The sequence below is a fragment of the Microchirus variegatus genome, assembly GCF_963457635.1.
Source record: "Microchirus variegatus genome assembly, chromosome: 5".
Classification (NCBI taxonomy): domain Eukaryota; kingdom Metazoa; phylum Chordata; class Actinopteri; order Pleuronectiformes; family Soleidae; genus Microchirus; species Microchirus variegatus.
This window is the reverse complement of record NC_139806.1, coordinates 19,865,188-19,889,199: the sequence shown is the minus strand read 5'-3', so window position 1 is coordinate 19,889,199 and position 24,012 is coordinate 19,865,188. Positions and strand designations below refer to the sequence as shown.

Genomic DNA, 24,012 nt, shown 5'->3' with positions numbered 1-24,012 from the left:
AGTGTTTTCTTTTCCCAACTGGACATTAAGCTTCTATCCACAGGCTAAATTCACAAAGCCCCATTTTCTTTTGGATTAGTCCAGCGTCAAGGCTCGTATGATGAGGCCACAAGATATGCAAGCTTGTTGAGAGAGAAAACTCCCTGAAATCTCCACTCGTCTGTTGAGGGAATAAAGCTTGTTGAAATAATAGCAGTTCAGCAGGGTAATTTTCCGGCACCTGTGTCTGTCAGAACACTGTAAATCCAAAACAGAAATGTTTATATCTGGCGCTAATTAGTTTCATCGTAACTTTGTTTGACATTGAAGCAAAAACATCACTGCCACGGCTGTGTGGAGTGTACTTTGACTGAGGCCTTGATAATCACTTTACACTAAATCAATATAAAATGTCATAGCAACCTGAGGGTGATCCTGCCTGAAACTGTGAAATCCAGCGACGTCTGGATCGGATTCCTGTAAACACTTAACCTCAACAATGATATCTGATTACATAGCAGGAAGGCCTTTGTGCTTCACTCACTATTCTTCTATCAAGAGGTGGGCCTCAGACATTTTAACAACAGACCAGGCATATGAACTGAAGACCTTCTGGTCGGTTCCCATTTCCTTCCCATCTGATTCGCTGCTGTAGTTCTCGAGGGAAATCCCCTCAATGACTGTGTTTTTGAGGAGTTTATTAGTCTGTTGTTTATTTTTCGGGTCTGAAATGTGCAAATACATCGTACAAGACAAGTTTGCTTTGTCATCATTACATTGTTTTACATTGTGTCTCTCACACCATTAGGGGCAATGTAATGACCCAGTCCCACAAAGTCACACAGAGGCACAATAATATCTGCAATTCAAATTTATTCTTGCCAGAAAATGTGTGAAATTGTCGCTGAGGATTGTCATGAAGGTCACTGGATTTTTGATCCTCCAGTGTGATCAAGATATTTGCTAAATCTTGATTTTTTATTTTTTTTTACCAGTACGCTTGCGTGACATCAAAATATGCGTTAGTCCAACTTTACTTACTTCATCATATCTGTTCTTTTTTTAAATGTTATTTTAGTCTTAAAAGCGTTATGTATCGTAAGAAATTATGCAACACTACATTCAGTAACTGCACATCATAGTTTTTCCCCTCATGACACTTTTTTAATCCCTCCGCTAATAAGAGATCATTATTTCAATAGTGAGGAGAAGAAAAAAATGAAGCCACACATGACATAATTTAAAAATTCATTTATTATTTCAGATTTTTTTCGCCTTTGTTATACAAAGATGTTAAATAACTTAAATACATTCTTACCAGTCATTTGTGATCTGTTTATACCTACAAGCTATACACATGAGGTAGAGGAAAATAATTTAGGGTTCCCATAAGACATGAATAAGTGAACATGGACAACGTTTTGTTCGTGTAATATTATCACAAAGGGTAATACATGTGTTGGTGTTTTATCTTTGTTTTACAAGCACAGCCCAAATCCTAACAAAAAAGTACATGTACATGTAAAGTGATGCAAAGGTGATTATAAACCAGTTTGTGCTGTATCACGTGGCCGACATTACAAAGCCAGTCTTTTTTACAGAGTAAAATATTGTCGATGAGTGTGATTTAAAAGGAAACGTCTCAAACGAATAAACGAATAAAAGAAAAGCTGGCTGTCGGTGGGTTCTGAATTTGTTAGGATTTGTTAGTGCTTAGATAACAGCAAACATCGAGATATGAAAGGAAATATGTTCAGAGTTACACTGCTTCTTGAAGCCTCCACCCCAAAAGGAACAAACACCGAAAAAGAAAAAACAGAGTTAAAAAAAAACAACAACAAAAAACTGAATATAAAATCAATTTAGACTTTGACATTATTTACACTAAACACATGCTCATAATATTTAAAAAATAATTTATCTTTTTTTTTCTACAAAATAGAATTTTGTACATGATCCACTGACGACTTAACAGTGCAGAGTTTTGGATTTGAGAATATGGATGAACGTGACGTTTCAAAAAAGAAAGAAAGAAAATCAAAACCGGCTGCTGCATCATGCTCCTCGGAGAAATTTTAGTCCTATGTACAATCTATAAACAAACTGTGCATTTGGTATTCCTGTCATGCCTGTTTTGAATCCATTCAATAGTAGAGTGAGTGGAGTGTATGTGTGTATTTGTGTATGAGACACACACACACACACACACACACACACCAGAAACTGTGGGAAGCAGGCATTTGTGCTTCAAGTCTCAGCATAGCTATTATGGTTTCCATGTAGCGTGCAAAGTTCTATGTATATGTTTTGACCAGTCTTTATTTGGCATGACTCCTCATATCAAAATGCTTGGAATTCATCTTCTCAGGACAAATAAGCCAAACAAGGTCTGTTTCTAATGCATTGTTTTTTTCGCTGCAGGGGGACGATGGTTTGATTTCAAAAGCTGCAGTAATCATCTTTAGACACTGAACCATCTGCAAATCCACTCTTAAAGATGTTTGTCACGATGCCACATTGCTGAACAATGCTTTTGAGACATGACCATGTGCCTTACTTTTGTCTCGATACCACAGGAGAAGAAACCTTTGCTATTTACAATTTCCAAAAAAAAAAAAACAAATAAACAAGAAAAGAAAAGGATTCTGCACTGAACTGTATTTATAAATACAGGACTTTAAATACTTTAAAAAGGCTTTTGGGCTTCAGTGCGTGAATGGCGTTATATTACAAAGCTGGGTCCCTCACTCAGTAGTTAATTCACACCCATTAAAAACAAGGCATGTAACGTCCTCTTATCTTATAGTGTGTAACATATATTATGTTCCCAGAGGTTAAGTGCTGAGAATATATTGAAATATTAACTGCATTTGTGTGTACACGGGCATTTCTGATCAAATGAAACTCTTGATTTCATAGCAATAAGTGGGGGCAGACGTACGACCTGCCAAGGTAACAAGACCCACCTTATTGCGGCTGTAAAACACATTTCTACTTATTTAAATTTTGTTAATGAACTAGCTGACAGCTATAGTCATATTTACCAATCATCTAACATAGAAAATGATCTGTCTTTGTAGTTGCATTGCAGGATTTAGGATACTTTATTATTTCGATTTAGTCATTTTTGCACAAGCACCAATTAGTGATGGTACATTTGACCACTGCATTTACTTATGTTGTATTAAATGTACCACAATGCATCAATATGAACTCAACACTGCCTTCTGAGGCATGTCTGCTGAACCTCAATGTTCCAAACATTATATGCAAATACTATGCGTATAGAATATAGTAAATATTAGCTGTGAGGTTTTTTTTTTTATCTTCACAAGTTAGATTTCCACCCCATTCGCCTTTGTTTGGACTGACGCAGATCCCACTGTACATACTGCATGTATGTATGTATGTATACACATATGTTGAATATGGCTCAATTGAATTGTGGCAGCTGAAGAGGATGTATGGAGTTGAAATGGTAGGGGGCTACATTCCTCCAGTTCTCCACAGTTTTCTTTACAACAAAGTATTCAAAGTATAACAACAAAACAAACAAAAAAATGTCCTCATAAGTAGATTTAAGCTCTGCAGAGCTCCACAATTTTTGATCTAAGTCACACATGGACTGTTTCGCTGCTCAAGTGATCACTTGCTGAAATGGTATTGGCTAACATAACAAGGCCATTGTCATCTCCAACTTGGATTGTATATGCATTTGCACTATTTCTCTCTATTTTGTCCAAATAGTGGTTTAAATTATTCCCTGAACACTGGTTTGCTCAAGGCTGAGAGTAGCCCAAACTGGCTGGTTTAGTTATTTTCTGTTATTGCATTTACTTTAGTAACAGCTTCATATTATATTACAAAAAAATGAGAATTTCTTTTTCTCCCCATGAAGGAGTAGTCCCAAAGGATCTATAAATTATCCACAGCAAGACAACGGACAAAGTGTGCTGCTTTCCAGAGGGTCTTGTCAACATGAATCAAGAAAACAAAATGTGAGAGAAAGCACACAAACTACATACATTTGTGTGGTTAGTGGTTTGTCTTAACATAGTTAGATAAGTGGCTTGTATAATATAATTACTATAAAACTGAATGTACATACATATGCAAACACACAGTGTGTGTTAGTGTAAATATGTGCGTGTAGAGTAAATCATACACCCTGTCTTATTTTCGCAGTCTCTGAATATGGTTTTCATCGCCATAAAAGTCGTCATTGGAACGCCCCACCCTTTTGTTACCTAGCAGGTGCCCACGCACACTCATACACACTCGCTCACACATTCACAGACACATGCACACCATTCTTCTTGGGGTAAAGCCCCAGGAACCAGTTTGTTGGTGTTTCCGTCCTTGAATACATGGATACTAATCTGTTTTCTTGTAGAGTAGATGCAAATGTTCTGATAATAGGAAAATACAAAGCTACTCGCTTCAAGACAACACTGTGACAAAAACGCTTGAGATGTTGACCCAATTGTCTGAGAAGGTTTTTTTTTTTTTTTTTTTTTTTTTCTTTTTTTCTTTTTTTAATAATGCAAACTGCAGACAGGGGGGGGGGGTGGAGGTCACAGGACCTCTGAAACCCAAACCCACAGAAATCCCTCAAAGTGCTTATTGCTTTTCCATCAGCTCGCTCCTCTTTGTTCAGACACTGTTCTGAAAGTGGAAGCAAAACCTTGTTTGAGATCAAAACCACCACTCCTTTTCAACATGACCTTTCGTTCACTTGTTCCACTGGTTCTGAAAGGAAACAGGTTTACCCTTTACAGGTATAGACTTCTTCTCTCTGTGTGCACTGCTTGCATTCGACATAGCAGCACCAGCGCACCTGGCACTGACAGGGCCTCGTCACCTCCCTACTTTGAGTGTTGTGGCCTCGTCCGCAGCAGATAGCTTCACAGTTCTTATCCTTGTAGCACTTGCGGGCAGCTGTGCCCAACGAGTACTTGCTGGGTCTACAGAAACTTGGCGAGTCCTCGATGTGGAGCAGGTCCATAGTGCGAGGGATCTGATCATTTAGGCCTGGCAGGGACTGTGGCTGCTGCTGTTGCTGTTGCTGTTGCTGCTGTTGCTGCTGCTGCTGTTGCTGTTGATGTTGCTGTTGCTGTTGCTGTTGCTGTTGCGGTTGCGGTTGCGGTTGCTGTTGCTGTTGCTGTTGTTGCTGCTGCTGCTGCTGCTGCTGCTGCTGCTGCTGCTGCTGCTGGTTTCGGCCTGTGGAGATCTCACCCTCTCCTGTTGCCTCATTGGTAGAGCTGCCAACTTTGACAGAGGCCTCGTAGCGCTGCTTCAGCTGCTTGCTAATCTCATGGAAGGGCAGGAGCTGTCTCCAGCAGGTCTGGACGGTGCAGGAGCCAGAGACACCGTGGCATTTGCAAGTGGTCTCCACTCCAGCCTTAATCACCTGGTTCAGAGACAAAGAAAAACTGTTCACTTCCAAGAAAAATTAAAGAAACCTAGAGAAAACTATAGCGTATTAAGCCTTTGTTTGGTAAGCAGCACTTCAAAGAGCCAAATACCCAGGTAGCCTGACAATTTAATGATAGAGGTAGAGGATGCTTGTTCAGGAGTAGGACAGAAATCATATAAAATTAATAGTCACTGCTCTTTTGATGTAATAAAAGGGGAGAATTTAGGGGCTTATTGCTTCTGAATATTGAGAGAACAATGTAACACTTTGTCTAAGGCCTCAAATAAAACCATAAGTGGATAATAGTTGGAGGGATCATTGATTCAGTTATGATAAACCACTGATGACATTTTGATTAAACTCAATAACTGTTATTATGTTAAGTGAGGGGAGGTTATTGCTTCAAATAGTCCCCGGATAGACAGTTCAGTGATTCAGCCGTGCGGTGGCTACTATTATCATCCTCTGACAAGGCAATGTGTTTTCTATGTCCAAAGTTGTTTGTCGCAATCATCTATTATACTTATTTAATGACTCAGTGAGCAATTGATGCAAAAGAAAATCATGTTTTAAGACGGTAGCACCGATGGTTAACACTGTTGCCTCGCAGCAAGAAGGTTGCTGGTTTGCATCCCAGTTCAGGCCTGTCTGTATGGAGTTTGCATGTGTGTGGATTTTGTGCGGCTACTCCAGTTTCCTCCCACAGTCCAAAACATGCAGACCCTAAATTGACCATAGTTGTTGAATGTGAGAGTGAATGGTTGTTCATCTATTAATGTTGGCTCAGGGATGGACTGGCAAACTGTCCAGTGCTCCACGCCTTTCACCCTATATCAGCTGGGATTGGCTTTAGTGGCTCCAAGAATCATACATTATCGCATTTGAGACATTGAGATTGTCAGCTAAAATGACCACTACATGTTATTTCAAAGCTACTGGACCTCTTAGAGGTCAGCTAGCATTCACTTAAGCATCAACCACAATGATGAAAAAAAGCAGTGTGTGTGCAAAAGTCAATGACATTAACACGTTCTCTTAGATTAGGTTCAGATAGCATCAACAGTTCTGTTCTCAGACACTGCAAAAGAGATTGAGGAGATCAGGGGACAGGAAGTGCATATTCATCAAACCAGCAGGTCAAGAAAAAAAGTAATAGGTCAGCTTTTTGGGGGGAGGGGGTAGAAGAGGGTAGCACATTCCATTTCCATCCTCCATGTGGGAATTCATTCTGACTTGATGCGGTGCATCTCACTATGAGCAAATCTCAAGAAAAAGCAAAGACATAATGTAGTAAATCTTTTATCACAAAGAGATTTGCAGAGAGCCAATCTAAAAAGGAAGAGTCTGCATTGGCCTTTTGGGATAGTTTTATGCCTGCTAACATTTGGGAAGTGTGCCTCTGCTATAATTCACTTTGAAAACCAAATGAAAATCTTGACAAAATGAGAAAAGCTGAGTAAAAATAACAGCTTCCAGACATTTAGTTTGCTTTGGCTGGAAATACTAAGACCATTCCCTTTCTTGTTTTACTTCCAAGATGAAAAAAAGCCCATATTTGCTCACCACAAACAACTGTTGCTTTGTGCCAGAGCACGATTTAGCGTTGTTGCCTATCTAATCAGAACGACAAAAGCAAATATTGACTAATGAGCACTTTCACATTTTGTCAAATTTACACCAGCAATTACCTTTTAATGAGTGCGATTCCTTTACCCCATCTTTAATGGAGACAATTCAAAACTGAACAGTATTTTTTCAGTAATTTCACTCCCCTAAGATGCCCCGTATTGAACTATATCAGTCATTCTGCTATGGTCGTATCAAATTCTTCTGTGGCCAGTTTAACGGTATATTTGGACAGTGTGTTTTGTCTTGGACGGCAGTCACTTCCCAGACTGTAATGTTTAATCTCTTTACTTACAAAAGCAAAATCAAAGAAGGTAGGATACAGCATATCTGCTACAAGGCTCTGAATGAATTGGCACTTGCTGCTGTTTGTCTACATAAGAGTTCAAACAAAAAGTACTATCACAATTTTCCCACCATGAAACTGATTCGTGTAAGTAACATAAAAAACATTTCTGTTTAAATACTGACTGTGACTCTAAATGAACTTTGGCCCTGTTCAAACTGGTATGGTTTTTGAGTGTTTCCTGGTCAGAGTCAGGTGTGCTGTTTTCACTCCATAAAGGTAACTTAAGTTATATAACAGTTGGGATAGCTATGCAATGCCTTTTTTTTTGTTATTATTTTGTTTATGTATTGTTTTCCAAGCTCAAATCTGTTAGTCAAATTACTACGTCTTTGTAACAGGCATTTATAGGAAATTCAAGGCTATGCCAACAGTTTATTAGTGCCATAATGCAGATCCACTTCTCTTCTCAGATAAGCTTTAAACAAAATGTTGACATGTTACCAAATTATAGAGCTGATACATATCCACAGACATAGAGCAATATTAGCATTTCATGTTGGTGTCATATTCACTCTTCTATCACCTGTGGTCTCCGGCTTGTAGTAGCTAGTCAACTGATTTTTACAGGCTCGGAGGAAGTTACTCATTACTAGTGAATTGACAGTGACATGTAAAGTCAGTGGAGTGCTTTACCTACAATCGTCATTATCAAAGACAGATGGGGGTACAGAGAAAAGCCCCCACAGAGAAGTAGCTCCTCCTGAGTGACTGAGGAGCAGCTATAGCTTTGAAGACACTGACACCTGAGGATCGACCTCCTGTCTGGAGCATGACCACTGACACTGTAACAAAGCTCTAACACCTCATGTCTTTGTGACCTGTTTGTTTAAGTCATGTCTTACCCAGTAATATGAGTAGCAGCACAGTCGTGCAAGGCCATGTTGACTAAAATAAGTTCAGCAGTGGTCATGTCATGAGCAGACATATTTACTGAACTCTGTGACACATGGACTGTGTCTAATATCCCCATCTAATTGCGCTTTTCCACTGTACAGTTCTAGCACCACTCGACATTGGCTGAAATGTACATTGTTTGGGTACCAGGCACGTCGTTTCCATGACTTTGTAGTACCTTCCCAACGTGGACAGGCTCGTCATAGCATGAAATGCTGCCAGAAACTGCTGTCACATGTCGTTTTACTACCGACGAGCAAAGAAAACAGTTCTGTTTGGTGTACTGAATCATTAGAATCAGTTAATTAAAAAGATTAGTTCAGAACATCCTGTATGACCGGAGTTCAGCAGACAGAAGGGGTTTTGATGCAGCAATCGTGAGCTACCAGACTCCTCTGTTAAATATTCAGATTTTAGAAATGTCCTTGCTAAATGCTGAAGATTAACACGTTATTGGGATTTTTAAATCTTTTTCACTGATCTACAGTTTGACATTGTTCGGTTTGATCTCGTGTCAGACATTGAGCTCATGACTCTTCTGCCACGGAATGAATGAATGACAGCTGCCAGGTTTTGTCCCACTGTAGTTTTATATTTATGTAAGTGCATGTGTGATGTCTTCTAGCGTGGATCGAGATATAAAAGCAGTCATTGCATGTTTGTATTGTTTCACAGATTAAAACAAAAATCAGACTGCATCCTCACCTTCATGCCCACATTTGTATTATGCATGTCCACGCGTGCACGCAGGTCCTTGTTGGAGCGTTTGCCCAGGAAGTCCTTGACAAACTTGTTGGCGTATTTAAGGTTGTCGCCACAGCCTCCCCACTGCCACGCCTTTCGGTTTTCCAGGTCAGGGGCTTCGTCGCACGTACAACGCTCCATGCGTCCCGCGCTGCAAGCTTTGGCCAATGCATGCGTTAGGCCCGCTGAGGAGATAGCGTACAGGAAGGCTGTTTCTTTAAATCCTGTGGAGAGAGAGAAGAGAGTGTCCAAGGAGATGAAGCATGTGGAGACGCATCTGCTTAACATATGAAGAGAAGCATCCAATTTTTATGCAACTCAAGATTTAAAATGTATCTTTTTCTTCTGCGCGTACCTCTCTTTAGTATGTTGGCTCGGTGGCGCCCCTCTAAGGTGCAGTTCCACCTCTCAAAGCGGAATTGATACAGGCATTCTTGGGCGCTCATGGTAATAGCCTCTCTCAGAGTCTCTGCCACACCCGGGTCTCGTCTGCACATCCTTCGCTGTTTCTTTTCCAGTTTGAGTCGGTCACACAGCTTGTAGTGGGCCCTGCCCATGCTCTCCTCTGGTAGAGAGTTCAGTGGCAGAATAGACAACGGTTCATTACCTGTCAACCTAGAAAGAAAGATCACATCACAGACACACTCGGGTCAGTTTAAACAGTCCACACAGTCCTTGATAAAGTATCAAATAAATAACAGGATGCTGGCCTTCCCTGGATAAACAACGTGAAAAGAGTTGCAAAGATATACTACGTAAAGAGCACAGGAAACACAGCTGGGGAATATAATGCTAAAACTTTTGGTTAATGTTCAAATGAATTCAGCTATTCAGTGGTTAATGTTCAGGGGAATTCAACATTTGCTGGAGATCAACCTCCAGCACAGGCGTGTGTGTGTCTGTATGTGTGTAAAGAGTTATTTCTTTTCGTTTACTTTCTGGCGTCCCCTTTGTCATGCAAAACAAATCATCGAATCAGTGCTTAATTACTCGCGGTCTTTGCATTTTTTGAGATTATAATTTGTATATTACGAACAATAAAGCATTCAGTTGGTACGTGGACATATTTCAAACAATGGCACGCAGTGAACGTGACACTCACAATATGTGACACAGTAGCCTGCGGATACTTGGTTTAATATTTATATCATATCACGTAGTGGGTGGCGGTTACTAACTTGTTTAGATTTAAACATGATCATACGGCAGCTTTGACACACTCGTTATAGAATCCCCATAACAAAAGTCCAGTATTTGGGATCTTAAACCTGGCATCCATTTGAAAAATAACAAGCAGAAATTTCATTTCTAAACATGGTATGGAGAACATGTGGTAGACTTACGCTCGTTTTTTCGTCAGTTTATTTAAGGGAAGCATATATAAAACACAAAGCGGGGACTGCCACATTGTTGGCAAAATGGACAACCAGTGTTCTGAGGTCGTGATGGGGAAAACAGAGCTTTACTTTCATAAACACACACAGGGGACACGACTGTCAGCCCGTGACCATTTTGGTCACACCAACTGACAGGATTGGCACCGTAGTTGTTCATTATGTGTAATTTCTGGCCTCCTTGACACCCTTAAAGTGAAACTGAAGAATAAATGGATTTACAGAACTCACAAAAGTCCACGGGCCAACGTGTCTCTGCAGACACGCTCAGAAAGGACAGTTTTGTGTGCGCATTGAGTTCTCGCTTAATGCTGCTGAAACGCAGCACGTCGACCTCTAACGTCTGTTGTAGGCTGCGATGTACATTTTCATCCTCCATTATTATCTTAAGCTCCCAGCTTTGGATAATAATGTCTTACAGATACAGGCCATGAAATGACTGAGAAACAGGATACTTCAGAGTATCCTGTTTTAGCACGCGAAAGTTGCATGTTATATGTAATGTGATAGGAAACATTTAAACCTGTTCATGTCTTAAATTAGTTTCTATAGCCATTTGCTAGTTATCCGAAATCTAAACACATACAGATGTGTATTACCATATTAAAAATTCATTACACAAACATTCTTGGATTTGCTGTCAATCCCTGCTTGAGTGTGAAAAACGCCTAAGCAGCCAACGACAAAAAAAAGACTGCGAGGAGTAACCACAGTGACTGGGAAACCTGGCATGCAGTTTAGCTAGGCATGTAAAAGAAATTATCCTGCAATATTGTTTTTTATATATAAAGAGGCAGGGCACCTGCTAAATCTTCACACCAGTTTAGTTAATGTAGCAGACGTGTTGATTGGTGATCTACATTAACATTACATTACTTCATTATGGCTCTTCACACTGCATTCTGTCACCACTCATATTCACTACAGCCTCGAGCAGAGGGTCACAGGAGTTCTTCAACAGATTTGTTTGACTAAGTCCAATAACTGACTGAAATGTTTCCCTTTGAGTCTTCAGTTTCATACCAATGGACTAATAGTTCACATATGCTCTACAGTGTTGTCTGTGCCGTGCATTCACAGCCTAGTTAAGAATCTGAACAGTCAAATCAAAGACCAGGCGTCAGGATTTGCTTTCAGATTGGGTCAAATGGTTTCCTTTTTACAAAGCCTATTTGCCTTTCTTTAACTTGTCTGACAGCTATGAATTTCCAAATGGAAACCTGGCAAGCCGTGTCTTGACAGAGATTGTTCTCCCAAAACACTTGGAGAGCAAAAAAAATGTATGGTTTGAGGCGTACAGAGCAAGGCAACGCAAAAGAACCGTGTCTCTCTCCGAATAATTTCCTTTTTGTTTCATGCTTTGTTAAAATTCACTGTGCTAACAATGCCAAGGAAACGTGTTCAAAGTGCCAAAGCAAATAATTCCAACTGACCAGTAGGATACATATGACTGACAATCGTTCCACAACATTTCTATGGTAAGCAACCAACCAGGGATTGAATGATGGCGCCATGTGGAGTACCCGTCTAAGTCCAATTGAAACAATAGTCTCAAGGAAAATTTCAAGCTATTTCTCAAATTCACCATGATACTACAAATGAGAAAAAAATATTAATTACACTGGCTATTGATACTATATGTGTGTGTGTATGTTCACTCAAAACCACCAACATGATGTGGACATTCTTTAGTGAGACATGGATAGTTGCACGTATCAGCGTCAAATCTTCTAAAAGCCCACAATGCCTGCCAAAACAAGAGCCCATTAGAGTGACAGGCCTCAACTGTCTGTGTGACGTCTGCCTGTCTGAGACAAAAAGATGGCCTGAGCGGAGCTGGAGAGAGGCCAAAGATGACATGACACTGATCTCAGCGCTACCGTGTCTGTGCAGCCTTTTTACACAAAGACGCGTTTCTATCTGAAAGCCCGAGGGTGAAGTGTGCTGGGGAGAGATTTGAGAGTGGAGAAGCACTTCTTCACGCCTCCTGAGAAGACACTATTTGCTGCGGTTTGCGCTCTGCATGTTTCCACTCTGCGGCAGACCAGTTGTCACATACTATTACAGATGTACACACTGATATTGTTTATTTTCTCTTTGTAGATTGTCTGTCCTCTTAGTGGATGTGCTGTTTTGACTCAGCCTGGGTTTGGATTACATTCGTTCCTCTTGAATTCAAATGTGCAGCTCATTTAAGATAATATTTTCCCTGGATGTGGTACTGTGACCCCTGTTGTCACACAAAAGGGTCACACATTCCAATATGAAGATCTGCAAAAATAACAGAAAATATCACTGTGCTGTTTGCTGAACAATGAATGGATTGAACTCAAGCTGAACTGGAAAACATGCTTGCATCTTCTCAAAAACCATTATAAATCTGAAATTTAAATCACAAATTAAGCCAAAGAGGAACGGTGTATCTTTATATAGGATATGTAGGATATGTAGACTGTAGCCAAAGGTTTAATTTTATCAATTATATGCTGTACATAGGAAAAGCAAAGTTACAGATTAAACTAATTACAATGCATGGATTAATCAGTTGAAATCAATTAAATAAAAAAATAAAAAAAATTTATCCCAAAAGAATACTCCTGCGCTGGGTAATTTAATAACAAACCTACAAGGCTTTTATCTCTTTATTAAACATTTCAAAGCCAACTGTAAACTTCTGCAACTGTAAATTGAAAGCGTTTTTAAGAAATTATGCTAAAAACAGATTGTAGTTGCTTCTCATAGAAGATGTGCATTTTCGTAACTTTGTGTTTCTGTGTTTTTGTTTGAGTCGGTGGCACTGCAACCCCACTCGCATTTGGACACCAACACCACCGACAACATATAAAAACTCCTCATTATCCTACGCGAGGTGAGATTCTTGCTGATGTTTGCTCAGCTTCGCCTTCCATTCACACGCTTGCCTCCACGCACTCCTCGCAAATATCACTAACACACTCTCATGCACGCCGCACCTCCTTCAATATCGTTTGTTTAGCCCTTTCTCTCCACCTGTCAGCACCTCCCACTGCCCGTAGTATTTACTTTAAATACATTTTCCAATGCAGCGGGTTGAGTGAAAATGCCTCATTTCACATTGCGGAGCCACAGAGTTTATCAGTCAAGGAAATGATTGACTTGCACTAAACTTCATCAACCCTGCTTTAGCTTTACATTACAGTAATTCTTATCGCTCCACACTGGCTTGGTATATAAATAGTTAAATGAATGTAATAACAACTAAACCCTCAGAGAGTGGACACAAAAATCTGGCTTTGACTTGATTTGCCTCAATGAGTAGCATGTTTAATGTGTACAATATGTTTCGAAGTAAGCAGTGTAACTACCAGTGTTACACAGATACAGACAAAAGCAGCTTTTTGTTTTCAAGTACTGCAATCTTCCAAATGGATGCTGTGCTGGAACAGTGGAGTCATTAATTAATGTCAGAATAGTTAATTGATTACAAATGAAGTTTATTTAAGCAAATCATCCAAAGATTTTTGTCTTCCAGCTTTTAAAACATAAGAATGTCACACTTGTATGTGTTTCATATCTCGGGAAAATAATGATGTCTAGGTTTTTGTTATGTCTGCAAGTTGTTTTCACGGATATCAGTTACCTGGTATTTCCAAATAATACCTCTTTAGATACTGCACCAATTCTACAACACTGTTATTGGAGCTAACTGTAGATCGGCCACTGTGTTCGTCATGAGGATAAGAATGAAGATAGCGACCAACTTTTATCCAGTGGTTGTTTATTGTTTATTACATCCACTCCACGAGTCCAGCAGGTGTTGGCTATACATTTGCAGATACTGTCTGTCTGTCTCTCTCTCTCTCTTTGTGTGTGTGTGTGTGTGTGCATGTGTGTGTGTGTAGGTGCGTGTGTGCATATGGGCACTTACAACCTTAAGTCAACACCTACAAGAGAGTCAGTCGTGGCTGAACGCGCCCATGCAGAAAAAGCAACAAAAGCCACAGTTTCTCCATCAGCCTGAACTTGCAGGTTGTGTGGTCTGGTGTCCTCAAGCTCACAACCAACCCCCCTCTCCTTCTTTCTTTTCTTTTTTCTTCCTCTTTTCTGAACACCCCCTATTCCCACTGGCCAATTACTCTAAACGAATGCCAATCATTCCACCCAGCTGTTGGCTCAAAACAAAGCCTTCTCTAGACAAAACCACCACCGCTGTCTGTGAAAGTAACCAACACACAAGACAATGACAGACATGAACATGTGTCCTGGACGAGTTCAGCTGTCAAAACTGACAAACTACTGTCCAAACATGAGATTAATCGGTGTATTATGGAAAATAAAAATCAAACTACTATTATTAAAGGTTTTGTATGGAAATTACCCTTGACCCTGCCGATCTCCCTTTTCTCTCTTTCACTTTTTCCTCCTGCCATCACAATGTTTAAAGTGCTCATTTATTTCTGGTGGGGATGGGAAGGGGGGGGGGGGTCTGCTTTTTCAGAAATGTGGGATAAACTTCAGACCACCCTGCCCAAGTCCCATCTGGTGTATCACAGCCCAGGCCATGCCAAAGGTAGTAGGAATGTTAGTGTGTGTGGTGTTTTCCCTCTGGCCCACTCTAACTAAGGCTGACAATGTTCTCCACTGCTTAGACTTGAATAATTGTAGGAATCATGAATCAGTGTCAAAAGGCTCTCTGGTACAGGGAGTCTCCAGGCTATTGTCCACCTCCAAGCAGTTTTTTTTTTTTTTTTTTTTTTTTAAAGGAAAAATCCTGCTATTTTCTCCATAGTGACACTGTTCATTCCCTAACTCATTAAAACCAGAAATAGGGCAAAGTGTGAACAATTGTGTATGAGGCTAAGATAAGATTAGTCACTGGTTGAAAGGACTGGGTGTTGTGACTACTCCTACAAGCTGTGACTGACACAGTACAGTAACATGACAACATGACTTTGAAAACAAAGTGGTAGGGGCCAGGGGACTTAGTAAGTCATTATTATATGTATAATAAGCCTTTCTGTAAAGTGTGGGAATGTCAAGCAATGCTTATACGAAGTGCTGCCCACAACGTAAAGAGGGAAAGTCCACTATCTTGCATGACTTAACAGGATATGACCCAGAGTTATGTCATCTGCTGTCTCTTCTGGTCATTCACAAACAACATAGGCTGGTGTCAGACTACTCCCACTAATTGACTGATTGGCTCATGTCCTCGATATTGACTCTCTTGATACTTAAATTTGAATTGCGTGTGTTGATTGATAAAAAAAAATCACTAAATTTATATATGTATTGTTTTTTAATCCAAAGCCATGAATGCAAGTGCTTGTAAGGAGTATAGGGGCTACACATGCTTGGTTTGGGGAAGGGAGTGTGGTGCAAGGTAAGAGGTTTAACTGCTATGTGAGAACTCGAGGCTTCTAAGGTCAGCAGCTCAGTTATAGTCACTGTGTGACTGGCACAGATTGGGCGCACAGCAGTGTCCGCATGACTCCCCTGTTCTAGCTTACGCCATGGCACAGAGGAGTGCTGTACCAGCACACACCAAACACATTCAGGCACACATACTTTACTCAATTCTCACCAATTCGCACATGTTGACTCAAGACCCAGAGCACGGTCATTCGGTTAGTGCGCAACAGCTTGACTGCAAACTCCAGATATTTAATGTTTAGAAGGAGTGGGGTTGCATTGGTGTTTTGGGTTTTTTGCCAGAAGCACTTCTGTGAGTAAACCAAGCACACAAAGTCAAACCACGAAATCCAAAACAAAACAGTGGCTGTTTTGAATCAGTCATGCCTCAGTAACTGCAAGTGGCCGAGTTCATTAACCATTATTTACTGTCATTACTAAAAGAGTTTGTATTGTTCCTGCAAGGCCCACATTACTCCAAATACAAAATATGCAAAAACACATGAGGCTATTTTTAATCCGCTGCTGTTAAATCTATAATGCAGAGAAATTATTTTGACAGTATATCTGCCAGTAGCTTGAGTTTCATACATGCTGCTCATTTATCACTTTGTGTCAAAATGGTTGCCTCTTGTCAACCAGTTGAATGTCATACAGATGGGCGATTTTTTTGACATGACACAAAACTCCTCAAGGGTTGATCGCAGTGGTGAACATCGATCATGTCCAGACACATTCATGTCAGTCTGACTGTGTCTGCTGTGAAACTATTGCTCAGGATTTATGGATAAAAACGTATGCCTTATGTGGTTGACTAATATAATAATAAGAAGCATTTGATTGAGAGCTTGACTGATGCTGATAGTATTGATTTTACACGTGGGTTGTTGATCCATGTGGAGCAGAGATGATTGTGGTCTCTACTTTTTACAAACAACTTGACAATACAACTTCTACAAACGCATTGACATAAAAGGCATTCTAATTCTTATTCAACATTTTTAAACATTCTTTTTTTCGTATTCACATCAGCTGCATCTCATACTGAAATATTGAATGTGTTTAAGGCAAATGGCTCTAATATGAGTATTGGCTTAAGTTCATTAAAACGTATGCCATTCTACAAGAAATCATGCATATTATTACATACATATTATTAATTAAGCTTTTTGTTTTATGATAACTGGTGCAGATTTATTAATTAAAAACACACACTTGTTAGACACGAGGAAACACATGTATTTTTAGAAGATAAAAACATGTGTATATATATATATATGTATGGATGTATGTAATAGTGAGACTTTGTCGATCTGCTAATCTTAGCACGTATCATGTCTCTTCACTCCCCACAAATCAGGCAGAGAAAATGTGCCTGCGGTCAAGAATGGAAAACACAGGACATGGCAGTCTTACTAACAAGCATCATCTCATCAATGCCTGACCACTAAAAGTATCGTGAGTCTATATTAGTTTTCCTGTTTTGCAAATTACCCATGTCTCCAGCTCCATCTGCAAAGATCATTATGCATGCAGTTTGGCCGACAAGTTTCCTTCAATGGGAGTTTCCCTCCCATATCTTCCGACTATCCACCACTCGTGTGCACAGCTGACTAATGGGACTGAGCTGGAGCTGCCATCCTTTTAAAACAAAACATGTCTCAGCTGATTAAACCAGAACTGGCGGTCCTGTGATGCGATATATGCTGGGCATAACCCTCTATTTTTCAAAATAGTCATGTCATTGTTCTATAACAGCACATCACTGGTGTGTGCCGTTTCTGATGATTCAAGCTGTAAAATAAACAGTAACACTATGCATAGATGAATTTTTGCTCCGTAAGCTCACACACTTTCAGGCAGGTTGACCACAACTAAACATGCACAGAAGTATTTTCTTTTCTGTTCTTTTTTGCACACACTCGGCTGCCTTTTAGATGTGATGTTTAAACATTTCATTTCCCACTCTCCTACTGTTACACAAAACAGGTTGAAAAGAGCTGATTGAGGATCATCCTGCCCTCTCAGAACACACTGCACCACCCTGTGGCATCCACGGGGATAGCAGGCCTTTACAGACAGATGTCAAAGAGCAGAGCAGTCAAAGCAAAGCCGGGCTTAGTTCAAATCCAGACTTATCAAACAGAAATATAAAGTAAACAAAGCTCTGCTTTTTCTGGGGTCTGTTATCTAAGCCTCCAGTTTTGCATGATCTCACCACACTGCAAGGTCAGAGCACCAGTGCTGAGAGAATCCTATCTTCTTGTCTCACAGTAAAGTGATACCCTATGAGGTGTGGCTGTGGCCACAGGATATCCTATAAAGTTTGGGAAATCCCTCTATCAATGGGGCTCCCCGCCCTGCTGCACGTCAGGGCTAATCAGTCCTTACTGCCTGGTAATGAGATGCCCGCCACCACTGTCTGCCAGACAACGCCAGCCTGAGCCCACACTAACTCTGCTGCTCCTAATGAGTGGTAATCACCCAGCAGCTCCCCACAAACCACTGCAGGGATGCCGGCACGCACGAGGCGGGCGAACCCGGTGACGGGAGGAGAGAGAGAGAGAGAGTGAGCGAGGAGGGAGCGAAAAGGAATGTTTACATGGAGCCACTTAAAAAACAAGTTGTAACATCACTGTGCTGTGCGAGAAGAAAATGTGGCTCCTTTAAGACCAACCTGCTGTTTGATACGCACCAGGAACTAATTCAGAGTAGTGATTAAAACCCCTTTACAGCTGCACAGTAAAAAAAAAATAACATCGGTTTATTTACACACATCCTATTTGTTTTTTCCTCTGGTTTCTGGCACACGCGCTAAAGGAGCGCGGAAAACAATCACACATCTGTTCGTCAGGAGCAAACTGATGATACACTGTATAAAGAGATCAGCGCAATTAATTAGAGCAGCAGTGTATTTGCTTCCTGCAGATGCTGCGTTGCCGCAGCGATGGGTAAATCCCAGCTGCATGACTGTGGGCAACCTTCCTGTATATATATCACAAATGGACTAAATAAAAACAAACTCTTGACGCAGTGCTTGGACCAACATGCAGCGTGGTTTACTAGACCACAGAATGACATGCTATTTCACTGAAAGTGAAATTCAAATCAGCAGAGTTGTCACAGACAGTCAGCACTCTGAGCCGTGACGAGGTCAAACGAGCAAACAAATCACTTCCTCCTTCCTCCTCTTGTCAGTTTACCCTGGATCTCGCCGAGGTGCCGTGACCTATGAAGTCAGGTAAAGAAAGCTCGATAAACATCTCCGATTCAAACTCTAATGATAACGGATTGAGCAGAACCAGCACCTGCCACAACAGGCTGAGGGAAGGAAAATGAGTGTTCACATTCTTGTGGCAAAGGATGACAATTTAAGCGGGTGCTTGACTACGCCAGGAATCCCACCCCACCCTCAGCTGCGCAGACTATGGGCAGGAGAGATTGTGTTTATGTTACACTTACGCTCCACCGCACTCTGGAAATTGGGTATGCAACATTGACCCTCTATTTTGAGTAAATCAGTACCCAGGAGGCCCTAGGATGCCTTGTGCTCATGGAATATTTATTTGAACAGGTTTATGTTAGTATGTACCACAGTCAAAGCTGAGCAGGACTGTGCCGGAGTGTCAGCGGTGTCGAATTTCTGGGAAGTTTGCCGGGGGGGGGCAGTCACATTTGTATCTGTGTCACCTGTGCATTCTCTGTCAGTATGTTCCATGTTCCTCAACTGCAGGGCTAAATCATTCACTGACACTCATTCATATTCCTCGCTCACCGGGGCTGCAGAAGAGAAAATGAGGAGGATTGTAATACCACATGTCACAGGCCGCAGATAGAGAACAGACTGACAGAAGAAACTGAAAACAAGTGCTAACTGAATAAGTAAATATGCATTACCATTGGGACCATTAAGGCAGATGTGTGTGCCAAATTGGCACGGCCACTGTAATACACACTGCCTGCCAAAGTTGACACTGCAACAGGGTGGGAGGCAGAAACACAGAGCCGGGGGTCACATTTGTCGCTCTAATGCAACTTTAGAGCTGCATTGAAACCAAAGACAGAGACGGAGAAAGTACCTCATATAGAATATGCACGAGCATTACAGATGATGACGTTTAACTGTGAAGGGCCGTGATATTTCCAGCATGCGGAGCTATTACAGGTGCCATGCAGCATGTTTGCATCACCCAGTTTCCAAGGATGAGTGCCAACACTTCGGCGCAACACCCACCAGAACAACATTTACCCAGAAATGTGAAAAACTGGGTGTAACTTTCAGCGATCCGGGTTATTCAGACTCTTTGATGTCTAACGAGTGTTCAAGTGCTTCCAAACCTGACGTGCTTGTATGTTTTGACTGGCCTCCCGAGACTTTTACACCTTATTCAGGATAAGCTGATGAAAGTGAGAGCCACTTCAACAGGTCGACGGGTCCAGCACACCAGTGTAACACACCCTGAGGGAACTGTGTTCCCAGATCACCTAACACTCCTGGATCCCACACAAAACACCCATACCTACCATAAATTTGACTCTGCTCGAAAGTCCTCAAGTGTCATCACTCTGCAGCCTACAGCCATTTGTCTCCATGCGCCTCACTAACAATTCCATCAACACACAATAAAGGGATTAATAAAAGAAACACTAAGCGCTTGCTTCTGTTAAGTAGGTGATGCCACCTGATCATTTTAAGAAACTGCTGCTCTTTCATCAAACAAGATGTTTAAAGGACCTTAGTGTTGTCTTTAAAATCTTGTCTTATAACTGACGCAAACGTTTCAAGTTTTTTATATTGATGTTGATGTATTCTGACATTTTTATTTATTGCGAAGCACCTTGCAACTCTGTTTTGAAAGGTGTTGTAAAAAATACAGTTATTGTCAGTTGAGTGAAAAATATTCTGAGACAGAGCGGAAAGAATGCACTTACAGTCAAACTGGAGAAACTTTAAAGTGTAGCTGCCACTCTTAAGTGGAGGTCATAGTGGGATACACCTAGAATCCAAGGCGTTTTGTGGGCATTGAAACGCACACCCCCTGTGCTATGTCTAAATCAAACACTATTGTGACATGATTCGCGCAAAGCTAAATGTTTGAGATTAATTTCCCGGCACATGTTCCAAAGTGTTTTTTAAACTTGATGGAGGCAGCAGGGGGAGAAAAAAAGAAAACCTCTGCCGGAGTTGTGTGATATGTTTATGCTGGATGGGGGAATTTTCTGTGCAAGCTGAGCAGACGTTTCGGCCACTAGTTCACTCAGTCAGTCAGTTTGCTTTATCGTTACCAGCTGTTGAGTCTGAGGCATTTACACTCACCTTTCCCTCCGCGGCTGTTTTCAGAGTCGACTAAAGGTTCTGATCTTAGTTGCGCAAGATAATCACTGCGCACCGTTACCTGCCATTCAGTCACGCCAGGGGAATTCAACAGCGTGTGTCGGGGGGGGGGGGGGGGGGGAGGGATGAACTCAAGGCTCCGTCTATCTAGTTTCAATAGATGCGGTTTCCTAGCCTGCTAAGACATTTTCTGTCTCCAAAAAAGTGACTGTCAGCAACTTCAGTGGGGCCAAATCATGTGCAGACAACCTGCTGCAGGCAGCCACCAGCTGTGAGGCCGCTGCGCAACCGCGGCCAAGTGACACCTCACTGACCTGAGTGAAATCAAAACATGCTTTCAAAACAACTCACTTTGTTGTTAAAAAAAAAAAAATAAATTAAGTGGAAAGTTAGAGGATTAAAGGAGGGAGAGGGAAAAAAAATAATAACTTGTCACCAACCAACCAATCAAATCAATGAAAGCAGCATCACGCTCCTCTGTCTGTCAGTGCTTACCCGAAATATGCTGCGGTTGGTCCAGGCAAGTTGAGAAGATGCACTATAACTGTGAATGATAACCATCCCAGGAGTAGGTGTCCATCCAGCATTTTGCTGCGGCTCCAGGGCAGATCATTTCGTTTCTCCTGAGTAGCTGTGTAAAATCCTTTGCTCAATGTTCAACACTTCTTATAGAGAGAGGAGCTGAGCTGCGCTCCTCCCATCACCAGAGAGAGAGAGAGAGGGAGGGAGAGGGAGAGAGGTGGGGGACACACACACACACACACACACACACACAGAGAGAGCCGAACTTATTCACAATTCACTTCAGGAAGATTAATATTAACAATCGCAGTTGTCTATAGATTTATATGATTGGCATGACTGTCTGTCCTCTGTGAGTCATATAAGCAGTTCCATGCTGCCAATGTTTGTGCACATTGTCAGTCTTGACCTGCCCTGGATGATTAAATGCTTGTTTGCCTTCAGACGCCTCAATCTTTTTCCATGTATTTCCATGTGGGATGTGTTTTTTTTTTGGATGCACAGTGCTTTTCTGGAAAATGTCCTCTATATGCGCTGATTTATTTTGGATGCTCATAAAAAAAAACGTGCCAAGCTTGTGAGAAACGGCACAATATTTGATTTAGAATGCGTCGTTTAGAATGTATTGAATTATTGCACTAACATCTGCAAATGTGATTTTTTTTTTGTTGTTGTCTTATTTCTTATTGTCGAAAACATGTCTTGTTTTAAGCGAGCAAGCAGTATAATCGACTAAATCCCAGTCAATCCCAGTGTGTGATAGTTGAGAGTAACCGAAGGTTTTGTACTTTATAATCCAATAAAGTCCTGCAGAAGAAGAACATGTGATGCAATTAAAAGATGTAAAAATCAAAAAGTGAAAACTTTTATTTACAGGGTGCAAATTACCCCAATTTTGACCTGACACATTGCCATCGTCTGCAGAATATTACCAACAGCTCACTGGGACTTTTCATAAAAAGTACTTATACATTTGACTATGGAGTCCATTTGGTGACATTTGGTGGAAAAAAATACTATAAAATGGCCATGAAATAATAATGATTGGGAACGAGATCAATAAGCTGTGGCCACGGAACAATAACATGTGGGAATGAGGTCATTAAATTGTGGCCAACCTTTAAAAACAAGTGGGAACGAGACCATTAATTCATGGCTACTACACTTAATGCTTGGTGGGTTGTTAGCTTTGGAGAGACACTGCTATGAATAAAAGAACACTGAGGATTAGAACCCAGTATTTCAACAAGCGCTCGTGAAATCTACTTCAAAGCTTTTCTGCTGACATCTGTTGATATGACATTTTGTTCATCTTGGGGCTACAAAGATTATTTGATTAATCAATTAAACAATTAATCATCAACTATTTTGATAAATGATTAATTGGTTTTGAGGGTTTTTCCCCCCTATAATTAAAACAAGCTTTCTGAGTTGTCAGCATCTTAAATGTTCTGGTTTCTTTGCTCCATATAATATTAAAAAATAATGAAATCTGAATCATTTTGGACATTCGAGAACATCATTGTCTCCAAGTGCTCGATTCATTGAGAAAACAAACAACAAATTGATCGATTACGAAAATAATCCCTGGCGCACTCAGTTTCTCTCTAGTTTGAATAATATGGGACATTTACATCTCAATAGTGTTACAGCACAGTGAAAATAGAACTAGTAAGGCTACTGTTGAAGCTGCAATTAAAATCGATATGAGTATTTTTTTTTTATTTCTGCTCCTGGTCTCTTTCTCTTCTGTCTCTACCTCGCCTCCCTCTTTCACTTTCTCTCACCATTTTCTTTCCGCTACCTGTCCTTCCTCTGTCCCCGATCTACTTTTCACCCCAACAGACCGAGGCAGATGCTGCTCATCAGGTTCTGTCAGAGGTTTCTTCCTGTTTATTTAAATGTTTTCTCTCCACTGATATCTAGTGTTTGCTCATCGATTGTGAATAGTTGGGTTTCTCTTCTCTCTGTAATATTGTTACGTTTCCGCCTTATTATGTTGAGATAATGTATGTTGGAATTTGGCACTATAGGCCTATAAATAAAATTGAATTGAATTGAATTGAATTCGGCAGCAACAAACAAAATAAGGAAAACTGTATAAAATGAAAGGGTCCTCACCACTTTTCCAGCTATGTAAATTAGTAAGGTAGGAACCAACCAGTCAGGTGGGCCATCCACAAAACATCCAGTTCTAGCACAGTTCTCTCTTTTTTCCCTTTGTTTTTTATTAGTGATAGCACCTGGTACCTGGTGCTTTTTTGGTAACAGCTCTGATGAGTGGAAGAGTGTGTCGTCCGGCACAAGGATCAAACTGAACAATGTCGAACTGTAGATCCGTTAAAAAGACCAGGAAATCTAA

General features: G+C 40.8%; 1 protein-coding gene across 1 annotated transcript; it reads right to left on the bottom strand.

Annotated features, from left to right (window-relative positions):
- Positions 1-4,744: 4,744 nt before the first annotated feature.
- wnt9a (wingless-type MMTV integration site family, member 9A) lies at positions 4,745-21,715 on the bottom strand (the record flags this gene model as incomplete). Its single annotated transcript, XM_083889875.1, is given in 6 exon segments — positions 4,745-5,024; positions 5,026-5,050; positions 5,215-5,389; positions 8,970-9,232; positions 9,364-9,623; positions 21,624-21,715. Coding segments are annotated over 6 exon segments (1,095 nt in total).
- Between the last annotated feature and the right edge of the window lie 2,297 nt (positions 21,716-24,012).